General features: G+C 43.2%; 1 protein-coding gene across 1 annotated transcript in view; it reads left to right on the top strand.

The window, feature by feature from the left end:
• Nucleotides 1-13,752, top strand: part of LOC148501814 (RNA polymerase II-associated protein 1-like) — a 75,778-nt gene that overhangs the window by 28,774 nt on the left and 33,252 nt on the right. The window contains 6 exon segments of the mRNA XM_088449936.1: nt 4,249-4,413; nt 6,848-7,030; nt 10,380-10,495; nt 10,972-11,070; nt 11,744-11,845; nt 11,968-12,135. Of these exon segments, the coding sequence (XP_088306062.1) occupies nt 4,249-4,413; nt 6,848-7,030; nt 10,380-10,495; nt 10,972-11,070; nt 11,744-11,845; nt 11,968-12,135 (833 nt within the window).

Below are 13,752 nucleotides of genomic sequence, written 5' to 3'. Positions count from 1 at the left end.
AGTAGCCTCTGTTAAGCTCCATAACGAGTTTCTTGAAGAAGTGAACAAACTGACTACTTCGGTGTGCAGCGCTGCTTATCAACTGTTTAGTCAGAGATTACAGTTTGCAACCAGACAGTCCGATTGTGTCTACGCATGCACTGCACATCCAGAATCTTATTGCCCACCCCTCGTGTATGTATGTATATGTGTGTGGGATTGATGAAGTCATAGGACGAAACGTGTTGGGTGTGATTAATACTTGCCTCATGAACTTTGAAAAAACTAGCTCTGTCATACACTCAGATAAGCTGCTATTATTTATAACTTGCTCATTCCTTTTTTAATTATGTTTACTGCATCCTCTTTTATATGTTTTTAATGTTATTTATATGTTGATTAGGGATTCTGCCTAACAATAGGCATTTTTTATTCTTTTTCTAGTAAATAAATTTTCTTTTATATTTACTTAATTGCACTGGCACTTTTTGTTCCTAGTGACTTGGCTAATAGGATTATATTATCCATTTCACAGGATGTTTGGTCTATAATCTTTTACATATTTATTTATTGTCATTGCACAGGCACTTCTTGTTCTTTATATTATACAGAACACAATTTAATTTTTTCATTTCGTAAGACATTTATTTCACGTTAATAATTTATAATTATTTATTGTGATTGCACAAGACACTCTGTATTCACCTGATGATCAATGTATTATTCACATGGTACTAACATTTTATTTTACATAGCATACCTGTCGCTCAAGGGTTAATTCAAATTCTGCCTATTGTTTTCTAAATACTTGCACTAGTATTTTCTTATTTACCCAGAGCTGACGCCTAAAACATTTCTAGGTTGAGTTGCTATTTAATTTTAAGCTGCCCATTTTATACCATAAATTTACAAACATTGGCGCTGTACCCATATATCTCTATCTCTCTCTCTATCTCTCTCTCTATCTCTCTCTCTATCTCTATCTCTATCTCTCTATCTCTCTATCTCTCTCTCTCTCTCTCTCTCTCTCTCTCTCTCTCTCTCTCTGTCTCTGTCTCTGTCTCTCTTTCTGTCTCTCTCTCTGTCTCTCTCTCTGTGTCTCTCTCGCTCTCTCTCTCTCTCTCATATATATTTTTTTATATGTACAGGGTTGGAGAAATAAGAACGACAGGCACATTCCCGGCGTACCAGTGTCTTTTAATGGAAGCAGACACTGGGCCCAATTCAGACCCTGACGCTAAGCCGCGATTGTCGCCCGTATGCGTCGCAGTGCTTGTGCGCGAACCAGTCTGTGCGATGGGGAAGTGTTTGCTCGAAGCCCGCAAATGGGCCGCTCCTTTGAGTGACAGAGTGTGGGTGGTACTTTATACTGATACAGGCCATCAGGCGTCGAGAAGGCAGTCTTCCCTTTGGCGATCTCACTTAGGGGAATTTGCCAATTCCCGTTTATGAGGTCTAGGGACGTAAGATATCGGCTACTCGCCAAATTTTACAATAGGTCGTCCACCCAAGGTAGCTAGTATGCGTCGAACTGGGAAACTTGATTCATATGCCTAAAATCATTACAAAAACGTATTGTCCCTGACTGCTTGAGGACCAAGACAATGGGACTTTGACCAGTTACTTCTGGACTCCTCAATGACACTAAATTGGAGCATCTTTCACTTATTGCTGGACAGCTTGCCGCCTCGCCTCAGGAACGCGATACAGTCGCTGGTTTACGACCACCCCTTCAGGTGTATTTATGTTGTGTTCTACCAAGGTAGTGCGCCCTGGCAGGGAAGAAAACACATCCCGATTGTTGCAGACCAAGACCTCTGCTTCTTTTCGTTGTTCTGCTGATAACGTGTCCGCCAGCGGCACATCCAAAGGTCCAGGTGAACTAAAAACGTCCCTAGGTATCTGAGGAAAGGTGATTTCCAGCACGCTCTTGGTGTCATCCGTGTTGGGTATGACATTCTTGGGGGTAATTTTATCTCGCTGTGTCCGGGAAAAGCTTTGCAGATCTCTGTCATCCGGTAAAGTACCCCAGTCCAGAGTAAAAGTATCCTCCTCTGATATGAATTCCTTAGAGGTTCCCTCTCCAAAGAGGACTTGTCGTCTTAACACACCGCTCTTCACTTTGTGAGGTAGGGCTTTATAGACTTTATTCCTGTCATGTCTTTGAGGTGCCTTTAAGAGCTCAGCGAAACCTGGGAAGTTACATCCCAATATAAGCGGGTAAGGGAGCTTGAGCCCAACTGCGGCTACTACCTCATAAGTTCGCCCCTTTAGATTAAGACTCATTCGCACACATGTAAAGTGTTCCGTGGATCCATGCACGCAGAGAACATCAACTAACCCTGGCACTTTTTCTACTGGTCTGGGTAGGATAGCCTCTGAAATCAGGGTTAGCTCACTCCTTGAATCTATTATAGCCGGTAGTTCTCAACCACCCAGCAAAACAGACTCCCACATCAATGGGGGTCTGGAGTCCAGGGGTACCATAGTACAGAAGGCTGGGTATGTAGCGCCCATGTTGGCCACACCACTCCATAGGCTCTGATTTCTATGAACAGGCCCGCCTTACGTGACTTGGCTCTCCGCACTCTTCAGTGGGGTCTCCGTGAACAGTTAGTGTAGACGGGGTTATAGGCCAGTGGGGTTACAGTTTAACAGGATGCCCATTCCCTGGTTTCTTTTCCGGCATTTTTGCCATTTTTCCAGCAGTTTCATACCGCTCCAATACAACTACCTCCTCCAGGCTCTGTGGATCGGCGTGTACGACCCAGCGATGCATATTTCGACTCTGGGTTCTTATGCAATGGTCAATAACTACCGTTTCCACAATCTGTGCGGACCTCCGGCTGGAGCCAACGCCGCCCCGTTCTCTTTCTCATACACGCACAACGGAATTTCCCACATTAATGTATACAGAGTTTTGATACCACTACAATTTTTATGTATCGCCTGCCATACTCGCATATACCGGAACGATCTGACTTGTTAGTTCCTTGGACACTCCACAGGCGTCTTGCGTTTGCACTGCGACTCGGCAGCGCAGTACCCCTGTACGGGCCACCAAATATGTAACAGGGTTGGAGAAATAAGAACACACGACTTTTAACGGAAGCAGACACTGTTCTTTAGCAAATACACATAGTAGCCTGTAATAGCAGGCCTAGAAATTAAATAAACAGGTTTACTCAAATAGAATGCAGCCACCACCTGCCATGATTCCCAGCGCAGCTATTCAGTCAGTCCCTGCCAATAATCACACTCTGGCGTACTTGCTGTCATCTCCCTTGGAGGGAGCTGACCCCACCAGAATTTGGGTAAGACAACCATTTTTGTATAGGAGTACCAGACTCTTTGTGTGTGTGTGTGTACATATATATATATATATATATATATATAAATACTGTAGTTGGGTTGCTTAGTTACTGGTTTGTTTGCGTCCCGCTGTGGCACGCACGCGGCCAATTTGTGAGGATATTGCTCTCCTCTATGTCCGGAGCATACCTGTTGGAGGGTAAGCCCGTTTTTACGGATGTCTACTTGCAGCGTAGACCGTGTGGAACGCGCAATGGAGGTATATGTCTTTTGATTATGTGGTCTGTTTTTTATGTATTAGGGTAAGAATTTTTGTAGTGTTTTCTTAGTTACAGGTGTATATTGATTAATGCGGGAAAGGCTGAGTTGATTGGATACAGGGGTATTTAAGGGGGGGTGGGGTACTCAGGTATGATATCTTGACAAAAGTCCCAGGGAAGACAACTTATGATGGCTTTCCTATGAATAAATAATCCATTTCTACGTTTTCAAGTCCGGTGAGTGCACTCATTATGGTTCTATGTATTTGGAGCTGCTGTGCTCCATCGAGACTGCGACCCCAGCACTGTTTGATATGAAAAACGTAGGTGTGGACCTTCTATTACTATATATATATATATATATATATATATATATAATATATATTATAATATAATATGAGCCTCTGAGGGAAAGTGGAACCGACAATAGTATATTTTTGGTGCAAGGAACCTAGGAATTACAAAAGGTCCAATGCTGTTTCTTCAGTGCTGCTTTGCTAATATTGTCAACACTCTAAAGTAGCAGCTCGCATACATGATAATTACTCAAATATACAAGAAAGGTAGATTCTGTTTAGATGAACTGATGTTCATATTTATGTCTGTGTGCATATATAGCAAAATACGGTAGGTAACCCTAAACCTTTGAGGTGGGGACTAGTTTTCCTTTAATTAGTGGACTGTTATTCAATTTCAGAAGAAACACGTGTGCCCAGGTCCTGTCTGATAACCGGAAAGGGTCTTCGAAGTTCAGGGGGTCTTGAAGAAGCACAGAGGATCCATGATGAGAATGTGGAGAAGCTGAAGGCTTTATCCGAGGAAGAGATCAAACATGAACAACATCGTTTGATGTCACAGCTTGGTAAGAGTACAATTAACTGGTTTTAATTCTGAATTGTCGCTCATTGTATAATGTGAAATTTATGCAGAATGACACAAGAAATAACAAAGTTTAATTCCATTGCATGAAGTGAATGGTCATTTGTGAGCTGGGCCTCACTTCATATAGTCAAGCCTTTTAATTAACTAAGAACCATATCGCTGAGGCAGTGGCGGATCCAGGGAGGGGCAATCGGGGCATAATACTTCTCTTTTGCCCACCACTGCTGGTTGGTATATAGCAGCGGCACGGGGGGCAATGAGAGGACAGAGTGGCAGCAGCCTCCCTGTGCCCTCCCCAGCCCAGTAACGGGCTCTGAGGCACCTGTCTTTTATTTGTAGGACTAATGGGTACACACTAGAACGATATCAGCCTATTTGTTGTTTTCAGGCAAATGGTAACGACAAACTGGGCATTTTGTCAAGTGTCTATGCCCTATTTGCAGTCGCATGTGATATCTTCTGGTTGGCCGTGATGCACGGTCAATCAGAAGATATTGTCTACGATGCCATGCTGTTGAATGCAGCATGGCATCCTACATTGCACTGTCGCCCCCTGCATCATGCAAGTGTGTATGCACTTGCCGATGCAGGGTCCCATCGCCCGTAAGATCGGCCGGCTACACATTTTTCTATTGTGTAGCCGGTCTTAGAGTAGTAGTATTTGTGGGTTCTGGATTCCTAACACACTCTGGGGCGTCTTTATAGTGGGTGCAAGGTGTGTGGTGCACATGGGCCCCTGGGTCCAGGGGGGGCCACACCACACACCCTGCACCCATAGTTAATTATACTTCCCTTTCCGCAGATCCGATGTGCTGCTCCGAAGCGCCGCACAGCGCTGCAGAGCAGCATAAAAAAATCACTGGGAAAATGGCGGTGGCTTGCGCATGTGCAGAAAAGATGTCCCCGGGCAAAAGGCGTGAGCGCCATTCTGCCGGAGAATGAAGCCAGAAAGGACTGCGCCCAGATGCGCTGACAGAGAGGAGGGGACCCAAACGAAGGCTGCATGCCCCTGCACACACTGCATTGCCTTAGCTACAAAACTCTGGTATTTTCACAGCTTGTGTGACACAAGTTTTACTCTGCTGTTTAATAAGAGTAAGTGATAACATTCTAAACGTAAAACATGTCCCTGTAAAACAATACCAAATACAATTCAATTTAAATGATAATTACAGTTTCTTCCCATTTGCCATGTACTTTTGGTGGTGCAGGTACACACTTAGCCGGTATAGATAAATAGTAGCTGTGGGCTCCCACGTTAGTGTAAGTGGACCCAGACTGTCATGTACCATGCCTTTTCACCAGATGGTATTAGGCATGTAGTGCAAGCAGAGCTGCTGAGAGGGCAGGTGACTTCACTATAACTTTATATATGTCGGTAGTTTTGCATTTGGTATGATTTATGATTTAAAATCTGCAGCGGCAGCCCGACAGAGGAGGAAATCCCGATCGTCCTAAAGGTAAGTATAAACTAACCTAATTTTACCCCCTAACCCTCCTTTAGGGTGCCTAACTCTAACCCCCCCCCTGTGCCTAACCCTAATCCCCCCTTCCCCGCCGCCTAAACCTCAGTCCCCCGGGGGGTGCCTAACCCTAACCCCTCCTTCCCCTAGCCTAACCCTAACCTTCCAGGGGGGTGCCTAGCCCTAAGTCCTCCCCGGGAGCCCTAAACCTAACCATTGCGGCTTTCCGCGCCCGGCATCCCTTCGGTCAGGATGCTGGGCGCCGGTCTCCCGGCGTCAATAAAACTACAGACGCCTAGATTTAGATGCCTGTCATTTAACCCTCGCCGGGATTAAGTAGCCTGGAAGCCGGCGGTCGGCATTGCGTACGCCGGCTTCCTGAATGTATACCCTTTTGCAATGTGAGGAAGGTAACATAACTCTAGGTCTGTAGGTACTTTTGCGTTGTGAGGAAGGTACAAATCAGTAACACTATTAGATCGAATAGCAGTGTATATGTAATCTGCTAATCGATCCTTATAACACTCGATCTAGTAGTGCAATGGTTCTCAGACTCGGTCCTCAGGACCCCAAACAGGTCACGTTTTCCAGGTCACCCAGCAGTTGCACAGGTGTATTCATTACTGACTCATTTTAAAAGATCCACAGATGGAGTTATTTATATCACTTGTGATTCTGTGATGAGACCTGGAAAACATGCACTGTTTGGGGTCCTGGAGGACTGAGATTGAGAATCTGTGTAGTAGTGTATGTGTGTAGAGGAAAGCAAGTAGATCCTCATTTACTCTTAACAGTCTCCTGAAATAATATATTACATTTTTTGAAGACCACCATCATGTTATGCTGTCTGCTTCATAGATGTTGGCTGTAAATCTGTTAGTTAGATAAATGAGTGTTCTGCCATTCCTGCGATCTCTAAGGTTTCCATGCTTTCCTTTTACCCTGCTTAAGATCCAAAATTGCTCGCCTTCTTGAAATCAAAAAGAGAGAACCAGGCAAAACAGGAGGGTTCAGACACCAAACCTACAGCTGGAGCACCCCAGTCGCTCAGCCTGGAAAAACCTCATTCTCCAACAGTGACGCATACATCCAGGCAGTCTCCAAGGGATGCAGGAAATCAAAGTGCACGATCAGGTAATCAGTCACCCCAAGACAGGACCTCTGTGGAGCAGATCAATAGCACTAAATACCGGGGATGAGTTCAGCATAAGATGTGAATGCTCGCTCCTTGAGTAATAGGTCTCATTCCCCGGTTTATTTACTTCCCTCAGTATTATATCGGTATCCTTATTGTACACACAAAAAGTGAGCTGGCAATATCAATACCCAACATCAATAACAGACATCATACATCAATCAGTGACAGAGCGTCCAAGTTTTATTGCTGAGGCATTACTTTTATCACAGATTGTACAGTGTTTGTCTGCAATAGCAAACTGGACCTCCTGGGTAATTATGATGGGCAATGTCAATCACATTTTGTTGTTTATAGTAGGAAGTGTTTATAAAAGCTTCATCGTAAGAGCTCGATTCTGTGTTGGGAGCAAAGCAAAAAATAGCGAGTACCTTTGTCTGTTTTTTGCAAATGCCTGGCAGCTTTCTTTTATACAGCAATTCCGGTGCGTCGATGGTGGAAAGATCGGATCCACCAGCGCAAATTAGCTTTGCTCAGGTAGGCAAAGTGGGTGTTGTGGGGCTTCCTCAGTCCGTTGGAGGGAAACAGAAGATGAATGCTTAAACTGGCATTTGCATATTTTCACACTCCATGACAAAAATCGCATTTGAGTATGAACTGTGTCCTCCTCTGAATCAGGCCCAAATGCATTTCATAAAATTTACAGGAAGGCCTGAACACATAAATATAATGGTGCAATGGTCAGCATTACCGCCTCACAACACTGAGGTCTTGGGTTCAATTCCCACCCTGTTAGAGTAATTGGTCCCCAACAAAGAATGAACCCTAGTGTGTGTGCATGTGGTTGGAAGCTCCACTGGGGCAGGGACTGATGTGAATGGTTGAAATGTACTCTATAAAGCTCTGTGGAATATGTGTACGCTATACAAATAACTGCTGCTGATAATATGTAAATCTAATAACTCTATATCAGCCCTTCTGTGTCTGAATATTTACAGAAATAGAATATTTAATCCATTATTATTTTATCACATTGAATAAAACACAGTTCTGTGCCTTTATTTCACACATTAGAGATGTGTCCTCTTATGCCTAGCCTCAATACACCATGCGGCACAAGGCACCTGGCGCGAGTGAGCGATTCTGCTTGCGGCGAGTTCCTTTTTCACCCGAAAATACATCTTAGTTGCGATGCAATGTGACTAAGATGCACCACAAGACTGCACTGAGTCATTTAATATGCATCACATCTATATCTGTGAGCAACTGAGGAGGGGTCTATGTACTAAGCCTAGGAGAGAGAGAAAGTACCTACCATCCCGCTCCTAACTGTCACAATACAGGCTGTGTTTGAAAAATGACAGGAGCTGATTGGTTGGTTGGTACTTTATCTCTATCTCTCTCTTTCTCTTTCTCTCTCTCTCGTCTGTAAATGAAATGCAACAGAACTTGCAGTGGACAAAAGCCGCGGTCTCGGCATCATAGCACTTTGCATACAGATCCAGACTCAGTCGCACACAGATATACAACTAATCAAATGAATCTGTGCAGTCTCGTGGTGCATCTTAGTCACAACCAATTGCAACTAAGATGCATTTTTAGGTGAATAAGATGCTTTGTGTAAGCAGTCATACAGGACCTAGCGCCGAAAGGACCTGTTTGGCGCAACTGCTGCAATACTGTATGAGGACACATCTCTACCTTCATGACACAACCACATTGACTGTTCAAGGTGTCTTTCAACATCATCTTATTGTCTGTGCCTTCTAGGCACGTAACTGTTCTTTGAAATTGCCCTTCAGCTTTAACATGTAATCATTAACGATTTCCTTTAGCACCTCCGGATTGCTCCGCCACAGTCAACTTTTAAGGCCGTGCCCCTCAGTATCTTTACATGCTCAGATGCAGATGACAAATCTGAGTCTTTAGTCATTTCAGTCACTGTGACATCTCTACTCCTTCTCCTGTGTGTAAATCCACTAAGCCACTATCACTGAGCCTTGGAGAGAGATCAAGTGGATGGTGATAACTCAGAACACTTTATTATGACCGACGAGCTCTTTTCCCAGCTTTAGAGACTGGAGTGGTATCTTTTTATAAGATATAGGGGGGTTCCTTTTATTGAGTCACTCAACTCCTCTGTCCAAAATACATTTTTACAGGTATTCGAAACTATCACCTAGTATCTGTATCGTAATTTGTCTTAGGTCACCAAATTGTACCTTTACTGATATTTAAGTTGGCACTCTAGTATTGTTTTTTATTATTTGTTTTTATTTGTCCATGCAATTCCCCCTCCTCTTTTTTCCTTCCCCTTTGCTCCTATTACAGTATACTAGGCTATTTCATGTAAAAAAGTGGATGGTAATAAATACCAACTAATCCGCTCCTAACCGTCATGTTACAGACTGTTTTTAAGAAATAATAGTTAGTAGCTGATTGGTTGGTTTTATATCTCCAGCCACTTTATCTCTCTCCAAGGCTTAGTACATAAACCAAAAGTGTGATAGATCCTGTGCCTGGAGCTGTGCAGATCTATAGGGTAGCTTGCTGGTCTTCCCGGCACACCTTTACAAAGTTCTGTCTAGTGCACCTTGTCCCCTCATCCTAGGTGAGCTTAGGCAGGAAAGAGTGAAAGTTGGTGGTTGTGGAATAGCTATTTACTCTGAATTCACAATGCCCACTTCAAATTTAAATGACTGGTAACAAGCTATACAATATTAAATATAGATGTGTCTTAACACCTGCAAAAGCTTTATGGTGTTTTGCTTCACAGCCATGGACCAGACAGAAGTTGTCTTTGAAGATTTCAAGAAGCTGCTTTTACAGTTTCAAAATTGTATGGTATTTTACAGGTTGATTCTGTTTTTTGTTAGATATACTGTACTACCTGAAGTACCCAGCGTAGCCCGGGTTTAAATTTTCAAGTAAGGCATCCCAGACCAATTGCCATCCCTTCGTGAAGTTTTGATCCAAATCCATCAGTGGAAGGCCTAGAACAGGCTCCCCAGGTCAAAGTTCTGCCCATTGTACACCAACGGGAGGTCCGACTGGGACCTCAACTTCCTAGTATGTCTTCTGGGATCCAATATTAACACTCTGTGAAGTTTTCGTCCAAATCCATATTGTGAAAGGCTTAGAACAGGCTGTCCGGGTCAAAGTTCTGTCCAGCGAACACAAACCAGAGGGCCAACCGGGACCCTAACCCCCCCTAAAACCTGGCCAGGATCCAACTGGACCACCTCACGTTGGTTTCATCCCAATCGGTGCAGGAGTGCCTGAATGCATAACCGGACAGACAGGTCAATGAATTTTATATATAAGGTTAACTGCAGCTTTTCTTAATAGTTGAAAACCTCCCGCTGAAGCCTGAGAAGGAATGGGTTCACATGGACACTGTGGAATTTGAGAAGCTGGAATGGATGAAAGCCCTGCCCCAGAGAAAGCAACAAAAAAACAAGAAGGTATTTTTATAGCTGACATTTGAGTAATTGAGCATATGATTATGCCTAGCATATGCTTTTACAGCCGTCTCTATATTGCAGTTACCAGACTCTTTGCTTAATGCTGTGCAGATGGCATATTCCATCACTGTACTGATTAGGTCTGTGAAAAACAGGGAGATGGATGGAGTGTGGGTGTGTGGGGAGGGGGGGGGAGTCATCATATGGAAAGTGATTATTCAGAAGGGTGACGTTAGGAACACCTGTAGAGAAAGGAAATAACTTTTTTTAAAAGCATTTTTTTTTTTCACAACATTCAGTTTATTACATTGTAGAGAAGGTGAGGGATCATGTCTGAAAAGTGCAGCAGTTATGGGTCTCTCCTGCAGATCTCTCTGTTCATCTCAACGTCACTGTAGCAAAATAAGTAATGCTTATGATCCCATGGAAAACGTACTGGTTGATACAGAATAAGCATGATCTATATTTATTTACAGGGAATGCAAGCACGGTTCAGCCTGAAGGGAGACCTGATACCTCCACATTCTGATATTCCTGTTCATCTGGGGCTGCACCACCATGGGGAGGAAGCGGAGGTAACCAGAAGCTGGAGGTTTTTCTACCTGTATGCACTGACTCACTATAACAGACTCTTATCGTATGTGATACCAGTGGAAATAGTTTGAAATTAATAATTTCTCCATGTATTATTACAATGACCCCTTTCTTCGGGTTGCATACGGGATCCCGGCAGTCGGGATGCTGGTGGTCAGAATACTGACAGCGGCATCCTGACAGTGTCTCAATGCCCAAAGGTAAGCCGCCTAACCCCGTCCCCCTGCAGCCTAACCCTAAACCTAACCTTCCCCATAATACTTACCGTTGGGATGCTGGTGGTCGGGATTCTGATGCTCGCATCCCGACTGCTGGGACGTCAACTACATCCCCTTTCTTCTTACACCCTTGTGTTGGGAAGTAGATGCCTCTGATAAAATGCTATTAAGAACGCCCTGCTAGCTACGTCATGGTAATGCACCATTATTTAGTCATCAGGTAAGTATTTTGGATGTTGGAGCCAATTTGTAGTAAAGATTTACTGAGGGTAAAAAAAATCTTTACGCTAGAGGACATTATCTGTGTTTTTAAAAGTTTTTTTTTTTCTCCTCTGATCTTTGAGCAATTTTAGAATGAATTAACAATCGGTCTGAGTCTTCCATTTCCCACTTAGGTGTGACATTTGTGATGGTCTGCCTCCATTTTATTTTACAGAGAGCTGGTTACTCCCTCCAGGAGCTCTTCCATCTTTCTCGGAGCCAGTTCATTCAGCAAAGGACTCTGTCACTGCAGGTTCTAGGATGTATAGTGAAGAAGGTAAGAAAGGGAATGTTACCTGGTTGGCACCATGCCAGTGAGGTCACCGGTAGTTAGTTATGGCTATAGACTTGTGTGAGCTGGCAGTACTGAGTGTTGGTGATTGATGTCCTCTCTTATAGGCCAAACAAGGAGAGTTTGTCTCTGTCCTCAAAGGAAGAGTTCTACAGCTGCTGTTGGACGCAGGGTTCCTCTTCCTCCTGCGCTACTCTTTGGATGATGCCATAGAAAATGTCATTGCTGCGGCCGTTGGCGCTTTGCATTCCTTATTGGTGTCGCCAGAAGACGAGGTAAAGGTGTAATTGTATCTTGAATTTACTATTTGAGGTATGATAAATATTATAAATATGAACATAATACAATTTTGAGTAAATAAGGCAGAATTAAAAGTGAAATTATAATGACCCATCTAATTTGTCAGTCTAATTAGTTTTATTTACATCGCTATGTACCATTACAAGGTTATCTGCCATGTTAATGACCTGTTGTAACACTTCCATCTTTTGACAGAACATGAATTTTGCTGAGATATTTGGTTGTATTCAATTCTTTTTGTATGGAGAAGTTGTTCATGTTTGGTTATATGTGCACCGACTCCCGTGTTTTGGTTTTGGATCTCTATCTCCTTTACGTTTTGAATCTGAATTTGGTTTTGGCTAAATCGCCCTTGCGTGTCTTGGATCTGTTTTTTCTAAAAAATCATGAAAACAGCTAAAATCACATAATTTGGGCCTGTTTTTGTTCCTACAGTATTATTAACCTCAATAACATTATTTTCCACTTGTTTCCAGTCAATTTTGACCACCTCACAGCTCACAATATTGTTTTTATCCAGTTTAGGCCCATAATTTGCACCAAGCTAGCTGGCTGACTATGCTAAGTGGCAGCAGTGGGCGGCACAAACACGTGGCAGTTCAACTTCAAATATAGCACATAAGGAAACATATGTTTTAATTAATCGAGAGGCCTGAGGGAGATGGAGTATGTATGTAGATGAAGGCAGGGAAAAGAAACGTTGATTCATATCAAACTTAATTTAAGTTTTTGATTCCAAAGAAAATTTATGAGGGAGGGAAGTGGGGAGTCATTTTCAAAGCATATTTGACTCATTCACATCAGTCCTTGCAAAAGTTGAGCTCTTGTGGTGGTCCAGTATTTTTTTTTTAAAGTGAAAGGGGCATGCAGGAGATACTGTCTGTGGGAGCACACAAAACGGAAGCTCTGAACAGGAAGGGGGGGTCAGAGGGATTTTTAAAGTCTGGTACTAAACATCTGTTATCATTGGGCTTCTGGGTTATGGATGGGAAGGCTGGGAGTGGAGGAGAAAGAACATCTCCAGATATCATCACAAAATAGCCTTTCCATTTGGTATTTGAGTTGCATCTGACCAAACATGGCTGTTATGATCAAGGAAAACCAAGCCCACTAGGTTGGTATCTACAAATCAAGGTTGAAAAATGGCATAAGTGTGTTTTGCAAGTATACCGATTTATGATGTTAGTTTAAATAAATACAGTATTAAACCATTAAAAAAAAGTAAGCGTCAGAGGAGTGGCCCAAAAGCACGGCTGTTTAAAAAAAAAAATATAGGACGTCTATTAAACTTTTGCAACACAGCAGTGGCAGACAGGATGGCAGTTTTATAAACTATAAAATTAAAAATGTTAGGCAGCAATGCCCCAAACCTCACATAATGCAAAGAAAAGGTGCAAGATGGAATTGTCCTTGGGCCCTTCCACCCACCCTTATGTTGTGTATATAGGACATGCACAGTTTAGCAAGCCAATCACTTCAGCGACAGAGACTGCCAATTGTGGCTGAAGTGATTGGTTTGTTTGGGCCCCCACAAAACAAGCTACCAACGGGCAGCTGACATTGCTGGCAGTGATCTCTCCGTGCACAAACTG

The sequence above is a fragment of the Taudactylus pleione genome, unplaced genomic scaffold (assembly GCF_031769625.1).
Source record: "Taudactylus pleione unplaced genomic scaffold, aTauple2 ptg000501l, whole genome shotgun sequence".
Lineage (NCBI taxonomy): Eukaryota > Metazoa > Chordata > Amphibia > Anura > Myobatrachidae > Taudactylus > Taudactylus pleione.
This window is presented reverse-complemented; position numbering and strand designations above follow the sequence as displayed.